Source organism: Halichoeres trimaculatus, unplaced genomic scaffold, assembly GCF_033239565.1.
Source record: "Halichoeres trimaculatus isolate MK-OKI-2021-1 unplaced genomic scaffold, fHalTri1.1 fHalTri1_scaffold_3, whole genome shotgun sequence".
Taxonomy (NCBI): Eukaryota; Metazoa; Chordata; class Actinopteri; order Labriformes; family Labridae; genus Halichoeres; species Halichoeres trimaculatus.
In genome coordinates, this window is record NW_027437181.1 from 19834409 (window position 1) to 19857636 (window position 23228).

The window sequence follows — 23228 nt, forward strand, 5'->3', positions numbered from 1 at the left end:
TGTATCTAGTGAATCATTTATTAGACATGGTTAACATCTTGCCTATGATGAATACTTACCTTTCTTTGTTATCAAATTGTGAAAATTTAAGACTCATTCAGTCTTGTCTGTTGCATAGATGCATCTGGATGGTGGACAGGACGTCTTCGGGGAAAGCAGGGACTATTCCCTAACAACTATGTCACCAAAATCTAAAAGCTGCCGGGTCACAGATCTAGGAGAAGTGGGAGAGCTTTCCTGTTCTGCCGACCCTCTCAGAGGTCAGGATGGAGCTTATACACGGAGAGAGAAGTGCTGCAAGATTACTCAAGGAGAGAAACTCACCCTTTCTCCACTACTGCCTCTGCAGTAAATGAATGTAACTCTCCATCACACCAGAAGGCCGTCAAGCCTGAAACATGGCCCTGCTTTAAAAACAAGAAGACTGTCTGACTCTGAGTACTGAACAAAACTATTTATTGTATTTATAGCTTTCTGTGTTCTCCTTACTGTCATTTATATTTTACTGAGGAGTTTTGAGCTCAAACTTTTTGAAGCGCTGGAAATGAAGTTTGCTTAATCTGTGGGACCAGGCTGTGATTTTTACTCTCACATGTCTTTTTTTAAAGATGAAGGTTTGATATTTATTTTGGTGTAACATCTTAGAGGGTAAATCCCCCTCGTTGTGATTTTATGGCGATTTTAAGAACCAAAGCAAGTGGATTTTAATAAGCCTGCTCCACATGTTAAAAAACAACTGGTGAATCAGCTGGAAATTAGGTTTGTGTCTAGTTTTTTATCTCTCAGTATGTTCTCCATGAATAGTAGAGGCCATGTATACTGTAAGCTGAACATGCTGTCTGTGGTGTATTAGCACTTTATTGGTACAGGTACTACCTTAGACACAGACACCATCACTCGTTCATGCCACAGCCAGTAAGTCCAGTCCATAAAGGACAGGTTGCCAAGCTAGCAATACCCAGAGGAGAATACTTTGTTTACATGAAATGATCAAACAGGCATTTTTAGATTTGATTCTGTATATGTGTTCATTTTTAGGAGTATGCCTGTTGTTGCTTACATATAAAATGATGTATTATATTTTTTTCTCTGAAGGATGTTTCGATTTTGCTCTCTGCTTTTTTTCTCACAAGGGCTGTATTATTTCAGTTTCAGCTACATGTGGATCAGTTTGGTTATCACGGACGAGGGTGAATGGTTTTTGTTTTGTCAAGTGCAAAAGTTACTTTTTTGGTGAAAGATATTTGTTGACATTTTTCCACGGCACTGCACAAGATTCTTTTTGCTTCTTCTTTACTGTTTCTGCACATCTTTTGCACTGCTGTTACATTACTTACACATTCCTTTGCCATTTTAGAAAAAAAAACAACTTAATATCCACATTATTTTCTTTTCGGTAAAAACAGACGGACCGCTGTCATTACTTTTCCCCAAATCAGTTTGATCTTGGTGGTTGACAACATCCATGTGCAATACAAAACAGTAGATTTTAATAAAGCATGTAATTTTGTGTATTTAACTGCTTTTAACCCATTTAATAAACAGTGGACAGTGTCATGTTTATTTGTTGCAGTAATCACATGCCATCGGGACTGCTGTTTGACATTATGACCCCAATGCTTATTTACTTAGGCTACTCCAACTGGGCAAACTCAACAGAATGAGTTTTTTTTTTTTGTCAAGCAATATGTTTGATGTAATTTGAAGATTTGTTGTATAACAGTTTTAATCTGTCGTAAAAGTGCCATCTTATTTTGAACAAATTTTTACACCTGAGTTTAGGCCTCTGAAAAAAACATGGCGGCACTCAGTCGCTTGTCAACTGTTAACATTGAAGTTTTGGACTCACGTCGTTCAACACGACGCTGACATTTTTTTTTTTTTTTAATCTGTTCTGGAAAACTGTTTTTTATTTTTAATGAGCTAAAAAAGATTTCGTACACCGTTTTCAATACTTTTCTCGTGGCAAATACCGTGCTAGATGTACAGAGACGGATTGATGTAAACAGTTAAATGAATTAACGGTATTGCCGCCAATCGAGGAGCCGCTGTTGGTATTGTCGGTAACAACTGTGCTTCTGCCGGTATAACATTAGAAATGGGCTGTCGTTAAAATAGTCCCCATTTGAAGTATAACTGCATACACAATTCTGATAATCGGTTGATAATCTAAAGAAAAAACAGAATTATGAACCGTTCTTCAGGTGATTTTTATCAGTGCCGTGCCATTGTCTGTGATGGTTTGTCGCCACCTTTTGTCAGCACTCGATACTGCACTTTTTCTCGTATTGGACTTTCAACCTGGTCGTGTTGATTCAAACCGTCTTTCATATCAGCCCTAACCATGCACTTTACGTCTACAGTCCTACAATAACATTTTAAAATGTATTCTCGTGGTTATAATAATCAAATGTGAGCCTTTAAAGATGTACTGCACTGAACATAGGCAGCATTTATTTATGATCATTTTTTCAAGCTAAAAATATTTCAGATTGACTCAAACCCTAAAGCTCATAAAAATGCCCCCACTGTATACTCAAAGAGTTCACAATCACTTAATCTTTTGTTTTCAAAGAAAAGACCATGAAAAGACTCAATCAAGAGTTATCCAAGTTTATTAATATTATTTTTTAAAACTAATATAAATCCCACAGAATATGATCCTGGTGCCTTTAATTCAATGAATGCATGGATACCTGCTTTAAGTACTGCATTTCAACACTCCATTCAAAATATCTTTTTTTTAATTCATTTTTTCAATGCTCAACAGAGTGGAAATACATGGCCTCAGTGCACTGTCATAATCACTACTACTATCCTACCTTTTTCTCTCTTGTGCAAGTCTATGCGAGTGAGTTAGTCAACAGTATTAGTGTTTTTTTCTTTCTCTCAGCAGCTGAAATGGACGCTGCTGCTCGACCACGGAGAGACAAAAAGGGAGGATGGATTAAAATGGTTCGAAGTGTGAGAACAGTAAATATTAACTCCAAATTGAACTGTGTAGTTCCCCCTGAACACAAACATGCTCACACACTCACACACGCACGCACATATACACACACAGGAAATAAAAGTGAATGCCACTGCCTGTATCAAATTTAAAATATTAATCCCAGGTTTCAGGCTTATGAGAGATTTCTCATACACACATAGACCTGAACCATCAACCAGGCTGTTACAGACAGAAAAGAGGAGATTCACAGCAGATCCAACAATCGCTCAGTTTAGAAAGAACAGTCGACAGAGGGATGAGACATTCTTTTACTTGTCCTCTAAAATACATCTGATGGTGTTTCTAGTCGAATGAAGGTGCTGGAGGGAGGTGTCATCGTAGCAAAGCATGTGCATATTCTGGGAGTGAGGTGAACATTGGAGTATTATTTCCACTCTAGAAAATACTGGGTGTGCACTAATACAGCAGCTGATCTGTTAACATATTTCCCTAGTTAGGAATGTTTTGATTTACTTAGAAAACATCTTTCACTAACAATCCACATCTTCTAAACATAAACTAATCAATACAATGATCGGTAAAATGAATCCTGCAATGTTTGTTTTTTTCAAAAACTGGAGGCTGACATTCTATTCTAGTAAAGCAAGGCATTAGGTTTACAGAAATGCATCTTTACTAGAGCAGCTTTCCTCACCTGCAAATTGTTGGGCTGTGTTGAGCCCACGCTATATGTGCAAAGAAATGCATTGCAAGGAGACATGCAGAGAGACGAAACAAAAAATGACACTTGAGGAAACAATCAAAAGCTACATAAAAGCTTTATAAATACAATAAAATCTTAAACCCTTAATGGAGAAGTCTAGCTGTTGTAGTAATATGTGAAAGCTGGCACTCTAGGCTCGATGCTTTTTTGTCAGATTTTTTTTTTGTTTGTTTTCTTTTTGAATTTTCTCATAGTAGAGCTGCGCAGGTAATTCATGCCATCTTTGGTTGACTGCAGTACTGAAGAGAAAACTTAAAATGATCTCAAAATAAATTCTTTCAACAAAAGGGGTGTTAGAAAAAACAACAACAGCATCAACTCTCAGCAGACAACTGCGCCTCAATGTCCACTCTGCAGATGGGGCACTTCTTATTGGTGAGGAGCCACTGATCCACACACAGCTGGTGGAAGAGGTGCATACATGGAAGGCGTCTAGTTGGGAAGAGACAAGAGACAGATAAGAGACAGACAAGATGAGAAATATTATAAGTTTTTGAGAAAATTAAAGAATTAGTTCTTAGAAATTGAATAGTCCAGCTGTGAGGGTGGAAACCAAAACTTGATAACAAAGTCTGCAGTATTTTATTCATATTCTTAAAATGTTGTATTATTAACTTTGACCAGTTTGTAAACAAAAAGGTCTAAAATGTTGATTTTATTTCATCAATTGTTAAAAAAGAAGGCTTAAAAATGTCACAGGGCAGCTTTCAAACATTAGGCTCTTGATAAAAACTGTAATAAGTATCTCTCATTATTTCTGATTTTTATTCTTAGCCAACACAGAGTTCAGTGTGGCCCTTAAATTCCTGTACTAATAATAAACAAAACCTACTAAAAGTGTCATACAAAAATCATTAAATCACATGAATCAATGGTGTCATTCATCACATCTTCCAAAACCAACAGAGGGCAGAAACTCCTCCGAAATAAAAAAAAAAAACATGAACATGTGCCAAAAACTGCTCCATGGGGACAGTCATTTTAAGGCACTCTGGGGTTTTTCCACTGATTAGTATACCTTTGGGTTTTTTTATTTGAAAGAGAAATTTCTCAGGAGACAATAGTGGGGAAGAAATATCCACAGCTGCCAGCCCACACGTTTGTGCTCACACACTCACATACACACGCCTGAAAGCACAGTCGAGGAAATAAAACAGCGAGCAGATTAAAGCAGAGACACCCAGGGGGGCCTTTACCTGACATCCTCTCCCTCCTCAAGTATCGACAGACAGATGGTGCACTTTTCCTCAGTGTCTTCATCTGCGCCTTCATCTTCATCTTGCTTACCATGCAGCTTTCTCTGTTTAGGAGAAACATTTGGAAACATGACTTTTGATCAGTGAAGCTGACTCAGTAGAAACACAACATGTGGTTAATAATCCTATTAATTTGCTGTCTCTTAACATTAAACTGCTTAACTACAACACAGTGGTAACACTACAAGAAATTAAATAAGTATGAAAATATAATAAAATAAGGGTAAACTATGATAAGAACAAACAGTTCAACGAAAAGCATTAAATTCTTTTGGGGACAGAGAGAATGGTCATTTTGTCCTGAAACAGAAAAACTTTCTGCTGTTGCTATGCTAAAATAAGAAATAACATTTATCCAAATCATAGTTAGTCTACAGCCGAATCCCCTGGCCCCCCAAGAATAAAACTAAAATCTACTGTACATGTGAGCAGAGACATGTTTCCAAATTGATTTGTTCATTATTTCTCACCGATTCTGGGGTTGCGTGCATATTTTTCCCAATAGATGCCCAAGCTTCAGGGGTTAACTGTTGGTCAATGTCTCTCTCCAACACCTTCTGTATTGGGTGGCAGGGTGTTAGATTGCTTATTTAGATACATTTAGAAACCTCTAAGGAAACTTTTCCCCAACAACATTTTCACAGCTACAGGTCAAACACACTACAGAATTTTGCTATACGTTGGCAAAACATCAGATGTTTGAAATGAGCACAAAAGACCACTGCGCACTCTGTCCCAGGATGAACTGTAACAGACATGCACTACTTCATATACAGCATGTTCAGAATCCAGTCAACAATATATTCAGCAAAACACTCTCACAAATCCTCACCTTTTTGTACTTGTGTGGATAAGTGCACCTCTCTATGGTTCCCTGAGAGGCTCCTCGGTTCACAGTCCCCAATCGTTCCTCTAAATGCAGCAGGTCCTGATAGGACGCAGAGTGAACGAACAAGGTGAGAATGACACACATACATCAGCAAGAGATGGGATTGTTCACTTGTGAAGATTGTTCCTGTGCTGGTGCTAAAACTTTACTCTTCACACCATATTTCTAACCAGTGTAGCACACGTTGTCAAAAAATAAAATAGAATAAAAATCACGTAATGTTTGACACGAGTACAGACTGCCAAATACGTATGCAAGTTGGAGGGGAAGAACTTCCTGTTGTATAAAAATCTATATTCACTACAAAATGTGTTTTATAGTAAAGCAAATGTCTCCTTTTTTTCTATGCTGTGTCCCTCCGTGTCGTAAATTCTGTGGGTTTCGGCCAGATGAACCTTGAATATTAGGAGGCCCTTTATTTAAATTAGACTCTACCAATACCTGATCAAGCGCACGCCTGATTGGCCCGGGGAGGTTTTATAAATCATTTTTTTGTTTCTACACCCAAATCTGTGCCATTTTAACAAAATTTGTACATGTGGTCTATAATGAAGAGTTTGGTGTTTGGCGTCTAGCTGAGGGACAATTCAACATGTGGACTAAACCTCTCAGGAGATTAATGGCTGATCTGCTCAGGACATAAAAAGAGAAAACACAGAACAAAACGACAGAAGTGGCAGATCACCTAATTGAAAAAGTCAAGATGTTTTTTTGTGTGCTTTTTGAGAGCATTTCCCCTTCAGCACTAAATTATGTGTTCTTTTCCTACAACAGCTTTGTTGATTGAAGTCAACTGTGTGTTTTAAACAATAAAAATACATCTGCTTTTAGTATAATGTCTTCTAATTATTTCAATGTAAAGAAGTGATCTGTTACCTGTTGATGAGTTAAGCTTTAATTTAAGTTTTACTGATGACACTTCTCACCTCATAAGTTCGTCCAAAGCCAGTCATTCTAGATGAGATGTACCGAATGTGCGGGTAGGTCACTTCAGATATGCCAGTGTGCTGTAGAACAAAAGAAAACACACATTACATTTGGTTTTATTTCAGGAAAACTCTATTAATTTATTCTATGATTTAAAAAAAATATTGTTTTCACTCTCTGTTACTGTTTCTATAGCTGCTGAAACAGGCTAATTTTCTCCTCTGTGGATCAACAGTTTTGTTTATTTTAATCTCAGAATGTCTCTGTCATATGAAATATATAAGTGTACCCAACAATTGAGGATCAAAGGCTCCTTCAGAATGTATTGTATTAATTTGCAAACCTCTGCTGAATGGTAATTATGCTTTTCACATCTACTCATCTGACTTTGAGTGATTAAGTATTATTACTGTATGTAGCTGATATAGCAGAAGTATCAGCACTTGATTGAGTTTTCACATCAAGAAGCTATGTAACATATGTGTATCTACTCTTGACACCTTTAAGTGCAGGATTTAGTTGGTTTCCTGACTACTAAACAGATATTTAGTGTGCTACAGTTAAAAACAGCACTATGACAGCCATGAGATTTAACAAAAACCTCAAACCTTAAAAGGCCTGATAGATGACTAGAGAGCTGAAGCTAAAAAGCACAGTATCATTTAAAATATGTAAATGAACAGAGAATATTAGGTTTATACCCCTTTGACTGACATTTTGTGGCATTAATCTCAGACATGTCGTCAAACCTCTAAGTGTTGGAGTGAGTTAAGCAGAGTATTTCTAACATTATGATTAGCTGTGGCAGTGATTTTGACTGAGGAATGGAGGGCGAGAGTTTGGAGCCTGAACCACAGCCAAAGCAAATAAGTGACCTCTCAATGCATCCAGAGGAAAAAATCTCCCACATAGTCTAACCACTACTTGGACTAAATAATGTGCAACAATACTTTACCCCGGTTATTATGATATTGCAAAATTCGCTTCGTGGCAACATATTATACCAGCTATGGTAATGAAACCAGTATATCGCCCACCCCTAGTGGACACACGTAAATATTTGTGAAAAAAGCAACTAGACTTTTATCAGTGAAAGACAAAAGAAATTTGATGTTTGAGGATGATAAAGAAAAGGAGTGATAAAATCAGGAAATTGCCGACTTTGTTTGCGTAGGATAGGTCTTAAGGGTTTTGAATTTGTTGAGAGTGCATTTGAAATGCCTGATGAGCTACCATTAATTGCTAATGCATTATTCATGGGGTTCACCAAACCATCCTTGAAATAACTGATGTTTTAAATAAGGGCCCCACACTATTAATCTATGCCAGACTTCATATAAAAGTGATTCTTTCTCATTTATGCTAATGTATGCATGTACGCTGAGCAGTTGCTCTCACCATGAAGGGGATGGGGAAGTGGTGCAGTCTGGGGGGAGGGTGGTAGTGAGGCAGGTGGGAGTGCAGGTGCCCTGAAGGGAACGGTGCCACGGTCACTCCAGCTTCAATGCCAAGCTCCCTGTTAAGAAAAAAATATAGAGAATCAGTCACTGGGTCTAAAGCTGCCTCTTTTCAGCCTGGTGGATTAGATAAATGATATGGAATTGGGACAAACAAGTTTTCTGCTTCTGATACTGACCAGGCTGTCCTCTGCTCAGGCTGGCGAGGGTGGGAAGACATAGTTTGAGGCACATGAATGTGGTGCCCATGGCCATAGTTGGGGTGCATTCTGTGCGGATGAGGTGGCGGGCGCTCATGTGCTCGTCTACAGGGAAGCAAAACATGGACTTAAACGCGTTCAAACACCCAGGGTGAGGAGAAAGCATGAGGGTAACCATAGAACTTACGTAGGATGCTGCATCATCCTGCGCCTCTGGACCTCCATCCTCTGCAGCATCTCATGTTGATGGAGCCTCTGCACTGAGGCCCCCAGCGCCGGTATATGGTGAGGCAGGGTTTGGTGGTCTGCAGGTAGGTGCTGAGCCAGCGGGGCACTTGAACCAGAGAGATGGTGGGTAGACAGAGGAGGGGGAGGGGCAGGGGGCACAGCGTGGCTAGAAGGGTGGGATGACAGGGGTGGATGAAAGGTGACTGTGTGGGGGATGACATAATCGCCTTGTGGAGGGGGTTGAGGTGTAAGTTGGGGGTTCCCGTGGGAGTGAGGGCAAGCGGAGGAGGGTTGATGATGCAGTGAGCGTGCCAGGGGGCCGTCTGGATGTGGGACAAGACAGAAGAATAAAAACAGTTAAACAAGATAAACCCTTAAATCAGCAGCTATTTGCTACATGTAGGAATTCAATCCACAAAATTCTCCCACCTTCACATCTCAGACATTTGGAAAGAAAAAAAGATTATTTTTCTAAAAGAATGAAGAAGCACAGATCTGATAAATATGAAACATATTCCCATGTTCACAACGATAAAGTGACTTGACAGTCACACACACAGCATGTGAGCAGAGTGGAGTGGCAACAATTTCCACGAGATGCCCAACTCTATAGCTCCCTGCTGAAAGTCCCACCATGATGCTCCGCCCATAGCTGCTCAACGGAGATTGCGTCTCTGTCTCCCTCTCACTCCGCACTCATTTAAAAAATATGTGCGTGTATATTTTACTTATATTTAATTGAAGCCTTAGACCCCAAATAGGAGGGAGGTAATAAAACATTTCTACTCGAAATTAGGGATGCACGATATTATCGGCACAATATCGGTATCGGCTGATAAAAGCTTAAAAACACGTTTATCGGTATCGGCAGATATGAAAATTTCTGCCAATAGGCACAGCCGATAAGGTGCTAATCAGTTAGGATTATTATTATTTTCCATCTGAAAAATAAATTCCTTAAATAAAATGTAGCACTTCTTTAATTTGCACTGAAGAGCTCTGTGTCTGTCACCAGGTTGTTACAGTAGCTCTAAAATAACCAAAGCAGCTTGGTTATGTTTAAAAATGCATTGTACATTTAGAGTTCATGTGATCTAAAGAAATTATTTTTCTGTATTTCAACACTGAATGTCTTGAGTTTAAAAAAATAATACATTTCTTATTTATGGTAAAATCAAATGTTTTTTGTCTTGTTTTATGTGTGTTTCTTAAACAAATAAGTCCGTCACAATTAGAGTAACATATAAATTCCAGTACAGGATAGACTTAGCTTTCTTTACAGTGATGTGATTATCGGTATCGGCCACAAGGGGTTTCGATATATCGGCATATCGGATATCAGCAAAAATCCAATATCGTGCATCCCTACTCAAAATATCCCTCTTTGTGCTTCTTTCAAAATGTAGCTGCTCCACCCCCCGTTTGCTCACTCTCCGCTCCACTTACATACTCTGGTCACACAACGTGGTTCAGTAATGCCATCTCAACAATGTTATAATTCACCAGCTCCTGCTTGCTGACTTAATTTCAGCACAAACAGTTTACTAGCTGTGAGAAAAAAGGGAGAAATTAGTTGTATTAGTCAGTTGACAAAGGTACGTCAGGCTTTGAGTGCATAGGCAGCACTTTCTAATAGGATCAATTTGAATTTTTCACAGATTATTCCTCAGATTTGTTCATATTAATACAGAATGGCAGCACATTTAACCTTTAGAGATGTAAAAATAGAAATTATCCACTCTAAATCTTAGTGAAATCTTTGAGAAAAAGATTCATTTGTATTAAAAATCATTTGTATTAAAGGTTAGCCATCACCTTAACCCTTACATAACATATAGTGTTTTTCTTTGATTTTTTTGTTGTTGACGAAAAACAACAGAACTGATACTGCTTTTAGGAAAGACAACCTGATCCCAGTTGGTTCTGTTAGTCATCTCTTTAAAATAAAACCATGCATGTTTTCTCTTGGTGCAGACATCCTTGCTACCAATGCAAACAGCAGTAAAATGAGGAGGTGAGCGTAGGCACCGGCAGCAACTAGCTCTCTTACCACATTCCCACCAGGGAGCCTTGTCACACCACTTCACTCTCCATACTGAGCTATTCTGAGTAAAATGAGCAATTAACTACTCCTGCCTGGTACAGTTCCCACAGCACTTGGCACATTAACCACCAGGCTTGGTTTAATTACTATTAGCATTAGGTTTTAGGAATGCAGCTGTCTGCCAATTTTCACGAGTGCTTAGGTGGTGGCAAAGAGAGAATTTAACAAATGCAGTAGATGATGTTTGAAATGAACAGAAGCAAAATTGCTTCACATTTCTGTTTTGTAAATCACTTGTACTGTGTTCAAGAGAGTAAAATCACCAGAAACCAAGAGGGAGACATATACTAGTTTCATTTTACTGCTTTCATCTTTAGTAATATCTTGATATAACATCATCCAGGTGCCTGTCTGATTGAGTAGCAGCTTCACAGCATAAAAATCACGCTCTTCAAAACAGCTCACGTTATATTTCCTGTGTAAGTCTGCTCATTTAACTTTAAATTTACAAACATCAACACATGCTAATCTCGAATTCTAGATAGATAAACAAGAAATGAAACAAGGTAGGAGACATTAAATAACATTTTAAAATCCCTAGAATGTGGCTGTCATTATTGCTGGACACTGAGGTGTCAACTCTTCAATAACACTAACATCACAATGTCTGCTAACGACGAGTGAGATTTGTAGCAACTTTGTTTATACTTTGTCTTATTTCCTGTGGTTTAACACTGGCACTCTGGAAGTCTGCCAGCTGCCAGTCAAAGCCAGGCGCGGATACACCCCTACAGAAGGCTATAAGGGAAAATTATTTCCAACATTTCCCCAAAGAACTTTTTTCTGCTTTCTGATCATGAAATAAAGGAACTCAGGAAAACACATCCAAACATTATTTCTGACTACAGAAAGGGATGACTTAGCACTATTTCAGTTTGGCTTTTAAATGCTCCCTTTCTTTTTTAGGGGATATTCTTCCTGGGGTCTACTAACTGTAAAACCAAACACACTGTCCACAAATGGGATGTAAACTCTCAGGATAAAATAAGGGATGACAGCATGAAGGCGGTGCACTCACAGGAGGGGTGCATGTAATGTCTGCAGGGCTGGGGTTGCGTTTGGGGCTGGGGCTGAGCCACCATGGAGGAGCTGAAAGAATCCACCACTGCTGGCTGGCTGGGCCCAGGGGTGGCCTGGGAAACGTAAGCAGGAGGCCGTGACGTGGAGCCAGGGCAGCACGGGTCAAAGGCTGAGGTGCTGCCATGGAAACTAGCCCCGCTGTTTCCACCAGACCGAACACTGCTGTTGCTCAGGTCCACTGGCAGAGTTTGCTGTGGGAGAAAAAAAGAAGTTGTTATCCAGAGAAGAGGGACTAACTTCTCTTGTTGAATACCAAATGACTCATCTTTTGAGAGCCTTTTCCCTCTCATGTTTCTAATACACTCACACACAAGTTATACACTATTCAATTAATAAACCATGTCCAATTTATTCTTCTTTCTTTTCTTCTGAGTGAAAGAGAATATGTTAGGGGAACATTTTTTGTGTTCTGTTCCCTTCGGTGTCCTGCTTAATTAAATTTCGAGACAGAGAGGACATCTTGATTAAAGGCAAGTGTTCAAGTGTGACAAGACAACGGCCTTCAATAACTGTGGGAGAAGAGGGGAGGTTTGAAATTATGGCAATCAATTTTAAAAGACTTGAACAGGAAACATAATTTTCTCACCCTTTTTATGCAGTATTCATAAATGGCCTCCAGAATAAATTTCTAACCTGATTCTCCAAACTTTCTGCCACAACTACCGCAACTTATGGTTTAGTTATATAGCACTTTATGCTATTGATGAATTATTTACTGATACTAAAACAGTGTTCCTATATTTGAGTACAAGGTTTCCAGGACTTTCTTATACAGCTCATGTGGCAGCACTATTTCAGAAACAGGTGCACGACTACAGTGCTTCAGTGTTAAAAGCAGTGAGGGAATACCTGGTCATGGTAGTGGGCTGTGTTGCTGCTACTACTGTTGTTGCTGCTGCTGACTACAGCACAGGGTGCAGGCAGAGCGCTGGGTCGTTCCACGGGGCAGCTCGGCTCTTGGAAGGGCAGGGTGCCAGGGGGCTGCGGTGCTGGGTGGTGGACATGGTGGATGAAGTGGTGAGCGCTGCTGTGACTATGGCTGTGAGTGTGGCCATGCTGCGAGCCGCCGGTCTGCTGAGAGGACGACGCTTGCAGGCAGCTCGAATGGGAGTGGCTCAGGGACAGGTGACCCGGGGAGGGGCCTCCACATGGAGAGTGCTGCTGACAGCAGGATGGCAATCTGGGCATAGCTGTGCCTGCGTTTTCTCCAGCTGTCCCAGACAAACCTGGTCTGCTGTCATCTAAAGGAAGTAATGAAACAATATTAGAAAAAAGAAGGGCAAAGGACACAGGACACTGTGTACATGACTTATGGTAATCATCATTATTCTATTCTATATACTTCAATGTGTCAGTACATTTAGGAATGTCAGCAACTGACAAAAGAAACAGTTACTGAAGACTTTTTTCTGTTCTAATCAATGAATATTAATTAAAGTGATATAGACTTGGACTCTTACAGGCCCAAAGATCAGTTGCTATTGGATGGAAAAAAATGAACCAAATAAGTAAGAATCAGTACATAAAAGATCTACTATCTTGTACCAGTAAGCAAAAAGCTACATTGAGTGTTTGAAACAAAATGTTCCTACAAACAGAAAATGCATGAATATAAGGGTTCTTCTACTATTCATGCATTTTTGTCCGACTACAATCCATATATTGATTTGTAAGTTTTATCTTATAATTAAATCCTGCATTATGAATATTGTGCAAAATAAAGACTCTTAATTAGATGGTCTGAAGCAGCTGGTTTAGAAATGTGGGTTGTGTTTTGTCATACCCTCCGTGGCGGTGCGAGAGGAGCCACTTGGCCTCTGCGTGTGCATGCTCTCAGGTAACGAGCCTGGGCAGCTAGAGGAAGGACCTGGGGCATCATTGAGCTCTGAGGTAGAGGCATGATGGGAAGATGACGATGAAGAGGACCTGACTGTTTGGGGGTGACTGTTGCCAGAGGTCGTTGGCACAACTGAGAGATCTGTGGAGAGAAAACGAGGTCAGGTGATCAATTAGCAAAGGACCAATGACAGCTGGTCCTTAAAAGAGAGCTAGAGGGGCCAAATCATCAGAATATTTGCAATAAAAATGGCAAAAGAGCATCCTGGTCCTGTTGACAAAGGTCATTTTTTATTTCATTTCATTTAAATGTCTCCCTAAGAATGGGTCAATAAACCTGTTGCTGGATTTATTCTTCTAGTAGTTTAACTCATTTGCAGCGAAGTGCTTAGCTGCTAGTGGATCAAGGTGAGTTAAGATGGATTTTTCTCACCATGATGCTTTGTTGTGATTTGGTGCTTTATAAATAAAGACTGATTCTTTATCTAAAATTTCTTTGAATCACTTAAAACTTAAAAAAAGGGAAAAAAAAGGCCTGTGTACTTGTCTGCAGAGCCCTGGTAGCCGAGCTCAGCAAAGGCTCTCATTAACATTCCCGTGTGTGAGAGCCCCGTTTTCATATTCACAAATTAATTTCACCATCTATCTCCCAAGAAATGCAAATACGCTACTACGCCATGCTTGACCATTTTGTTATCTGCTTGGGCTGAAAAAAAGGAGGACACTGGACAAAAGTCACCCAACACTGGTTACTAAGCAGCAAGCTTTTGCACTGAATTAAAATTTGAAAACAAATGCTGGTGTTTTACATGTGTTCATGTGGGTTGGCATTAAAACCATTTAAGAAGAAAAACACTTTGCTTTTATCACCCGCCAAGTGCTGACCAGCTGCAATCAGAGTTAATATTTTACCAAAAACACGTTTTTTTTTACTAGTTGATAGTAAAAGATGAAAATCTAAAATCTACTAAAAGCTCAACTGGCTCAATGTAACACATCACAAACTGTAGGACTAGAATGTAGTTATCCTTTAAACTGACACAGTTTAAAGCACATGGAGAGGACACTTTTTATTCTTACCATCTTCATCCACTGTGAGGTCCACCACCTCCCCAGCGTTCTGACGCAGTGGTTGGATGACGGTGGACAGTCTGTGACGTCCTCGAGGCTCTTGCAGACGACTCTGGGAGCAACTACTTGCCCAAATTCTGCTGAGACCTCCCATTGAGCGTGACCTGTCGAAACAGACATTGGAAAAAAAGGAACCTGTTACAGCCAACGTCAGCATAGGATTGCCTGTCTCACCAAGAAAATTTTCACAGCTCAAAGGAGAATTTGCTTTGCCAAAGCCAGACTCTGTGTCATATCCAGGCCAGCTGCTGTTTGGATAACAGGCAGCTGGAGCAGAGGAAGCCAAGAAAGCAACTATTTACAATGTTCTTTTTTAGATCTTGTCATGATTTCTTATGGGTATGTTTTTTCATTTGTTTTTTTCTCTAATAGTCAGTTACACTTAAAATGAATTTGGTCTTTAATTTTTGAAGGATGTTACCTTTTTTTACGGCGGCTTTTAATATTAAAAAGTAACAGAACCTGGAATAAAGCAACAGAGCAGAAAAGCTTATACTGTTTGTAATTGTTAACATGAGTCTATTGAATAATCAAGAAGGCAGGGTGAGGAAATGTTGGAACAGAGCAGGTAAATGGCTGAACGAGGGGTCAGGGTGATGATGTCGTTTGGGATTGAGCGCAGTTTTATGGACGAATCATTTTCACTGCTCACCTCAATGTGTTTTTCCACTGTTGTGTTTGTGCTGTGGAAATGATTTATACACAAGACTATTCATCATTACAGGAGACTCATCTTCTTCCCTCCTTCCCTTAATTCCAGGTGATATCTGGTCACTCCAGCCTTGCTTGAAACAAATGGAATATGTTGAGGTTTAAGAGTGTGTGCGAAGGAGAAATTATCTTGCTGTGAGGAGCACCGATAAGCAGCATCTTACTGACAATGTCAAATATCTTGACTGGTCTTAAATTATTGCAGAAATTTTAAGAGTTCCAGTGTGAAAGGGGATTTTGAACTTTGAAATGTAAACCTGAAGTTAGCTTAAAGTTTAATTTATGTCATAATAAAGCTCTTCATTCTGAAACCACCTGACCAGTTTCATACAAATCTCTTTCCATGCACTAATTTCTGTTTCCTGTATCTTGCTCGACTCCTCTACACCTTTCCTTCCCTGACATAAGCCCTCCTTGTTTTTCTTTTTTTAATTTTCTCTCTCAAAGGCTCCTGTTGCTCTAGCCCTTGCTCTCAGAGACTACGGTGAAACGCTGGGGAATAGCTGCATTTCCCTGAACAGTGCCGTAAAGCCATGTGATCAGGGGGGAGGAGGAATAAGCCTGAGAGACAAGTGACTGGAGACTGGAAGGGGCTGCCGTAAAGCAGGATACCATGGAGCTTTGTGGCTGGGGGATTTCACTGCTGTTCCCTGGGAGTTTTTAAAAAATGTAATGGAGAGGCAAGACAGGGCTGTATGTATTGAGCTCCAAAAGCACCACCCTGTTAACAGTGATTTAATCATTAACTACGGAGGTTTTTTAGTGCCACAGAAATCACAGAAACATGAGAAATCATCAACTGATTCATTAATGCTAATGGGATGTTTTTTTGTGTGTGTTTACATGAGTTTTCTGCAGAACAGTCAGACAGATCAGGTGAATCAGAAACCCAAAACCTCCTCTTTCTGTCACTGGTGAGCAACTTGTTGTCTTTCTGTGTGGGAGCCTTGTGACAGACCAGCGACTTCTAGGGTATTTCCCCTGCCTTTCCCCCAACAAATAAAGGCTACATATCACTGCATCTGCTTCTACAGTGCTACGTCATGTTTTTGTTTCTTTTAAAAAGCGTCTTTTAACTCCGACAATCTGAATTTTAGAAAAAAAATGTGTCAGGCCTCAGTTGTCAAAGATCCACTGGAATTAAAGGTCCCTCTGAGATTCTATAAACTTTCACTAGATATCACTAAAAAGTGAGAATAAACCCAAAAAGATTATTTCTTTGTCGACTTTGAAATCATTGGTGTATTCTCTTGTTTTGCAGATTGTGTAAAGCTGAGTATAGGAAATGCCTTTCTCATTGCTGTCTGTGATAAGGGGGATTCCCATTAGCTCATGCTGTCCTGTGAGACACACTGCACAATGCAAGTGGAATAAAGAAGGAAGCTTACTAACTTTCAGGCAGCACAAATGGCTCAAGCAAACTTGTACTCCTGTGCCTGCATAAACTTGGACACACATGTGACTTCTCATGAAACCCAAATCAACAAGGGTGGTAAGCAGAGGAGACACATGGTGGTTTTCTGGTTTTCTAATTGGACAGGCTCCTCAGCTCTTCAGCTCTGGGTTGACACCAGAGGGCAGGACTAACCACCAGAGAGGGGCTCCTAATTGAGTAGACCTGGGATTATTTTGTAAATATCTGTTTACCACCAAGCCCCCCTGAGGGTGGGGTGGAAATGAAGGGGCTGTAGCCTCGAGGAAAACAGTACATTGTAAACATTAGCACTATGGGAATGGGTTTCTTGGCAAAGATAAGGGTTTGCCGAGCCATGGTGATGTGAGACAGGTACTCCAGGGATCAGGCTCAGCACTGAGATACTAACACGAAGTCAACTGAGTGAGCTCATCCAAGGCTCTACGTGAGTGTTGTAAACACTATGACTAACACAGCAAGTTCTTCTTTACATTTAGGGGCATGATGATGTCACTTTCTAACTCTGAGTCATGACAGGGCAAATGCCAGATAAAATAAGCCCTGATCTGATATCTAATAGAGAAACTAATTTTATTTTTACATCTAAAACTCTGCCACAGAATCTACTATTATGTAGCTTCATAAATAATTACATAATTGGGTGGACCCTTTTTAATGTGTTCTTTTTTAAATGGTCCAAAATAAAACTAAGAAAGCGCAGAGGATGAAAACAGACACAAAATAATATTTGAGCATAACATGCTTAAATGTTTTGTTTTGTGCCAGTAGACTCCAACTAATAGCGTCAGCTTGGCTGGACAGTATTTTAGTTTGTTGGGATGTGCTTGCTCATCAGTCATGCAACACAAGATACTCTGAACTTTTTTTTGCTCTCCCAAATACAGACACATCTTAATCTTATACATAAATATGATCTGTAAAGGACTCCTGATGGAGACCATGTGCTGTACAGAAAGTTTATTTACACTTTAAAGGTAGTGTAACACAGCTACTTTGCATGCCCATAGCTGATGAGCAGAATCACAGCAGGGGAATAATCAAAGCCTGTTTTTTAAAATTGGTCATAGCAGCAGCACAATAGTTGTTTATTGTGACTTATTGTGCTCTGTATAACCCGCCTGCCTTACACGCCCCACAGAGCACTGCTGAAACACTGGAATGTTCTCCTGATGCATCGCTTTAGCAGTGAGCTAACTGTGGAGGAGCACGAACAAGTAAAGAAGTTCAAATCAATCATATCTGTGTAGACAGCACGTCACTGAGCCACACGAGAAGAACTGGATTGGGTTAATAATGGCTGCTTTGCCCAGATTTAGACAGCATTTTGCAAAATGTCTCCATGGAGAGCTGTGTATTTGCCAAACTTGTTATTTGAACAGCCACATGTTGTATATGCCATGGATATCAATAAGTTACAGTTAGACATCCCTACATCCTCAGACAACAATAAAAATACTTTCGTTTGTATTTTTTATATGGAATCATACATTTAGTTGTTAGTGTATTGTATATATGTGAACTGGGGCGCAGTACTGGTTCGGTTCAGCGCAGAGGTTTTAGTCCTCAAAGCCGGCAGCTCTGATTCATAACTGATCCTCTGCTCTTTGCCATGCCATTCTCCTTTCTATCCTCTCTGTTCTGTTATCTGAATAAGAGCATAAATAATGTAAAAAAGTAAAACAGGTCAAATTAACAGCCTAATAAATTCTGCTTTGATCCAGTGTAGTGTTCAGATTTTGTTGAAACTGCAGGCTCGGTTGTGTGGACACTTTGGAGGACAGTCTGTGCTGTTGTACTCCATTGCATCATACAGGAGTGTTTCTGAACTGTTGCCTTGCCTTGATATCTAAATGGGGTTGTAGTGGTTCAAGCTGCAGTGCTTACAATAAGAAAAACTATCATCTGAGAGATCATATTGTATTCAACAGCACAGAGCCACACATATTCACAAGTCAGCCCAGTGACAGTGTAAACAAAACGTTCATTGCTCATTCTGTTGGCCTCTGATTCCCCGCCCTCCTGCTCCCCTGCTGCCCATCCCCCCTTCAGGGAAGCTCATCCCCACATTCTCCAGCGAGCCAGGACATCTTTGAAAGTCGGGAAAACAGGCAGATTAGACAAGCCATTGCATTCCTAACTTCACTTCTAGGAACAACTGCAAGGTCACATTATGAAAGAGTTAGTATGGTATAAAAATACTGTGTGGTGAAGGGATACAGACAGAGGTTCACACAGAGGCAGAGGTTTATGAATTGAGCTGTAAAATTGCCTACATGAAGAATTAGCAGAGTATTGAGACAGGAAGCCCTTTTATGAGAATGGGGAAATAAGACTCTCAGTGGGGTGAGAAAGAAAGGAGTGGGCAGCAGTGAATGAAAGTGGGAGCTGTGTTTTGTAAATGTCTTGGTTGCAAGCACTTTATAAGGGATAAAACCCATACTTTGATTCTCCTTTTTATTTCAATCAGTGTAATGCAGTACTACATACTTAAAAAGATCAAAGGTAGACAGTTTGAATTTTCATCTTCAAACTTAGTGTTCAATAAAAAATCATTTTTTGCCAAAATCAAATTTATTCTTGGAGCAAGAACACTTTGATTGTTATTCTATCCAAAGATATTTCATAGCAGCTGTATTTCACTGCCTAAGATTACCACTCATAAAAGCACCATCACCCATAACATTATGGGGGGATGTGTGGGGCATGTTGGGCATTTCATCCTCAAAGTTGATGAGTTAGAAGCTGAAAATGGAGAAATGTAAGGAAGTGGCCTGCATTGATGACCAATATTATGATGGCCAGATGACTAAGTCAGATCATCTCCCAAACTGCTGTTCTTCTGGGGGTCACCAGTCTGCATTGATCCTTACCTACCACAGGTTGACCAGAGAAGTAAAACTGATGAATGTGAGGCAAGGTCATGGACTACCAAGGCTGGCTGATGCTTGCAGGACACAAAGACCTGTCTGAATGGTTCACTAGAGAGCTCCTAACAGTCAAAATGCTTCAAAATTTTTCGCTAGTTTTTATACAAAGTGTCAGACAGACACAGAGGATGGCAGAGTGCTGCATTAGCCCCGTTTCCACCAAGCAGTCTGGTTTTGATCACTACGGTTTGGTACGGGTTGGTTCGGTCAAGTTTGGTGCTGTTAGTGTTTCCACAGCCAACCATGCCCCCTCGTGGTAGGCGGCGTGTAAGCCGGGTGCCGACAGCCACATCAGTAACATAATGGCGGGACGCCAAAGCAGCGTGACTCAGAGTACCCCGCTAATAAATCCAACGAAGAAGAAAAACACAACACAGTAAACAAAGAGCAGCAACGGCAGAGATCTAGCATTTCATCCTCTTTGTGATTGGCATGTGGCTCTTTGATACTAAGCACAATCAAACTTTGTTTCAGAGAAGTCTGTGTGCCGCCAGGAGAAATGCAGCCGCTGTCGCGTCGTAAGTGATGATTCTTTCGGCCCATCAACGGTCTCCAGTGTAGTAGCTCCACCTTCTCAAAAACTGGGATGGCTCATCTTGGTAAAAGGATCTCTTTCAGGATTAGTCAGTAGAAACACTGCGTGCTGCGCCTAAACAAAACCGAACTGAACCACTTGGTGGAAACGGACTGCATAGCTACAGACTGACCCTTATCTGCGAGGGCTGTTAAAAATGGAAAAAAAGGGAATTTTAACATTTCCTTTAAAACCGCATAAGTTGGGACTGTATGTATTTCTATTTTTATGCATCATGGCCCCAAGAAGGCAGACCAGTACAACCACCCATCACTGCCTACTGAGTTTACTGTAGACTTTTGCTGTCAGAGAATTTGTCCGATGACTTTTAAGAAATCTGTCCATGTAGAGCGACTCTCAGACAAAAGCTTTGAACAGCCTTATATGGCTTATACCTACATTTACCAGCAATAAAACAGAAAAACAGTGATGCTATGATCCAATAGAACTTTTATTAGATTTTAAACTTATTAATTTAACTGTTAATTTGACCATGTGCTGACTACACCAAGCAGAAGAGGAGTAGAGAGACAGAGAGACCCTGTTAAAAAACATGTATCTATGTTTCCTGGCTTGTAGGGCTATGGAGCTGTGTAATCATTTCACTGTAGGGTTTATGTGTTGTTAAAATGCATATGTCTTGCATGAATACAGTGAAACGACATTCCAATGCTGTTTCCACTTGTACTTCAAGTTATTAAGCCAGCACAATCAGCACGAAGCCCTCCTGTGACTCAGTGTGGTGCAACTTTCCCCAGACTTCATCCTGATCAACTTGCGGGACACTGTAATGCCAATCGTTGCGGTGTTTGCATGCTGTGGATACAGATTACGCTCCAACTGTTCATTAATCCTCCTCACAAAAATACAGGAACCAGTGTTTCATCATCTTTCCTTTATATCAGTTCAAGTTTGGCTACGTTTTCTTTCTTTCTTTTAAAACTAACCCCGAGTATTTCTTGCTGCTTTGCAACCACGCAGCTTAGTGCTCGGTAAAGCTGCACATCTTCAGGGACAGGGTTATTTTTTACACTGACCTGATGAGAAGAGGGTCTACCGAATATCAGTCAAGTGGTTATGACGTTTTGGCTCATATGTGTGAGATTCATATTATTTGCATCGGAAACGCAACAAAATTCCTCCTTGGCCAATCGAAGTTAAACATTTTGCTATCCACCCATAACGCTGATTTAGTCTGAACAGCAGAATTTCTTAAAAGTTGCTGTGCCTACCTGAAACCATCTCCAACAGTGACAATCTCCACCTCGCTGTCTGTTGAGGTGACATTGATTTCTTCACTTGCAGGGACAGCAGGAGCTGGAGTTGCTTCAATCACCACAACATCCTCGTCCAGGGCACCTGAGAACAACATTTCAGTTTGATATCAGAGCTATCACACACACCATATAATCTGACAGGAGCAAAGAAAGCATCAAAAAACAAAAAATATGTATTTAAAAGTTGAGAAAAACTGACCGCATGTCTCGTGTCTTTATTAAAATATCAAACTCCTGACATCAGATCTAAATTATTCTGACAAAATGCAGCAAACCTTTTCTTTAGTTGCTGACATTAAAACAAACAAGATGTGGAAGTGGCATGAGTTTTCCCCAGTTTCAGCGTGTTTAAGTGTTATCATCAGACCAACAGTGAAACAGGAGAAATGTGGGTCAGTGCTCCATTCTGTCGGACTTGGATTGTCTTTTTTTCCCCTTCGAACTTCCTAAATCTGTCTTCTGGGATTGCCTCTCACAACTGATCTCTCCCAATCTCTGCCTGGATTAAAAACAACCAAAGCCCACTGAGGTGTTTTCACTGGGCATAGATGACTACAATGGTACATTAGAATGAAGGCAGGAGAGGGTTATTTTCTCAGTGATTAACTGTTGTTGCTAGTTTTTGACCAAGGCAGTGCCCATTCTTATGGTCATCGTAGCTGTCATTGAAAGCAGTGCTGCAGTCTTTTCTCTAGTTCAGAATCAAAAAGTAAGATGCACTGACTGGGGCCCTGCACATAACTGAGTGTGAAAACCAGCCTGTGTTACCCGCTTACCTTCTGCAGCAGACAAACCCCAGCTGAGAAAGTTAAAAGCGTTTATGTCTGGATGGACTATTGAATGATTGTCAGTAAAATTTCCTTTGAAAACTTCCACATACAAAAGTTGAACCCAGACAATACAACTTCAACAAAAATTATACAGTGCAATTGCCATACTGCAGATGTGTCAGCATAAACTGAGATGCTACTGCTCTTGGCTTGAGCCAAAAGATGAGAGCATCCTAACCCCCACCTCCTTAGATATCTGCTTAACTTATCCCTACAAGAAACAAAAATAACAGCCCTTTACAGCTCCATCACTGATACCATGTTTTCCTTTGCACACTCGTTCTCATTCAAACAGTAACTGGCACACACGCTTGATCAGTGTAGCAGAAAAAATGAGAAAGAGCATATTCACATACTATTTGATCCTGTCTTATAATTTTTATGTGTGTTGAGTTTTGCATAACTAATGAAGTTGTGCCAGGTATGTAAACACGAACTCTCCTGATTCAGAAAATTCTCTGATCTGTTGTGCAGTGCAGTGTGATTATTTCTGTAGATTTTACAATAGTCTTTCTGTTGACGTGGCTAGAAAATGATCTAGAGCTTTGTGTGTTTGTGTGCACAATAGTTCAGGGCTCATATTTGGAAGAATACTCAAAGCTGAAGACCTTTATCAATTAACAGATTTTACTGGTCAGAATCAGCTTTTA

The 23228-nt window shown here is 40.2% G+C and overlaps 2 protein-coding genes across 5 annotated transcripts in view; one reads left to right on the forward strand and one right to left on the reverse strand.

Moving 5' to 3' along the window:
- Window positions 1–1608, forward strand: part of myo1ea (myosin IEa) — a 44893-nt gene extending 43285 nt beyond the window's left edge. The window contains exon 29 of one of the 2 annotated variants that reach the window (XM_074666453.1): window positions 119–1608. In XM_074666453.1, the coding sequence (XP_074522554.1) occupies window positions 119–195 (77 nt within the window). In that variant the 3' untranslated portion in view covers window positions 196–1608. The remainder of the gene's footprint in view (window positions 1–118) is intronic. The other variant, XM_074666454.1, reaches the window with a different exon arrangement.
- Window positions 1609–2628: 1020 nt separating this feature from the next.
- Window positions 2629–23228, reverse strand: part of rnf111 (ring finger protein 111) — a 28614-nt gene continuing 8014 nt past the window's right edge. For 2 of the 3 annotated variants that reach the window (XM_074666084.1, XM_074666085.1), the window contains exons 4-16: window positions 21704–21830; window positions 14774–14928; window positions 13641–13835; window positions 12707–13098; window positions 11796–12048; window positions 8633–8996; window positions 8425–8550; window positions 8187–8304; window positions 6788–6868; window positions 5805–5900; window positions 5443–5529; window positions 4913–5016; window positions 2629–4148 (exon numbers count right to left, since the gene is read on the reverse strand). In XM_074666084.1, coding sequence (XP_074522185.1) covers window positions 4031–4148; window positions 4913–5016; window positions 5443–5529; window positions 5805–5900; window positions 6788–6868; window positions 8187–8304; window positions 8425–8550; window positions 8633–8996; window positions 11796–12048; window positions 12707–13098; window positions 13641–13835; window positions 14774–14928; window positions 21704–21830 — 2216 coding nt within the window. In that variant the 3' untranslated portion in view covers window positions 2629–4030. The remainder of the gene's footprint in view (window positions 4149–4912; window positions 5017–5442; window positions 5530–5804; window positions 5901–6787; window positions 6869–8186; window positions 8305–8424; window positions 8551–8632; window positions 8997–11795; window positions 12049–12706; window positions 13099–13640; window positions 13836–14773; window positions 14929–21703; window positions 21831–23228) is intronic. The other variant, XM_074666086.1, reaches the window with a different exon arrangement.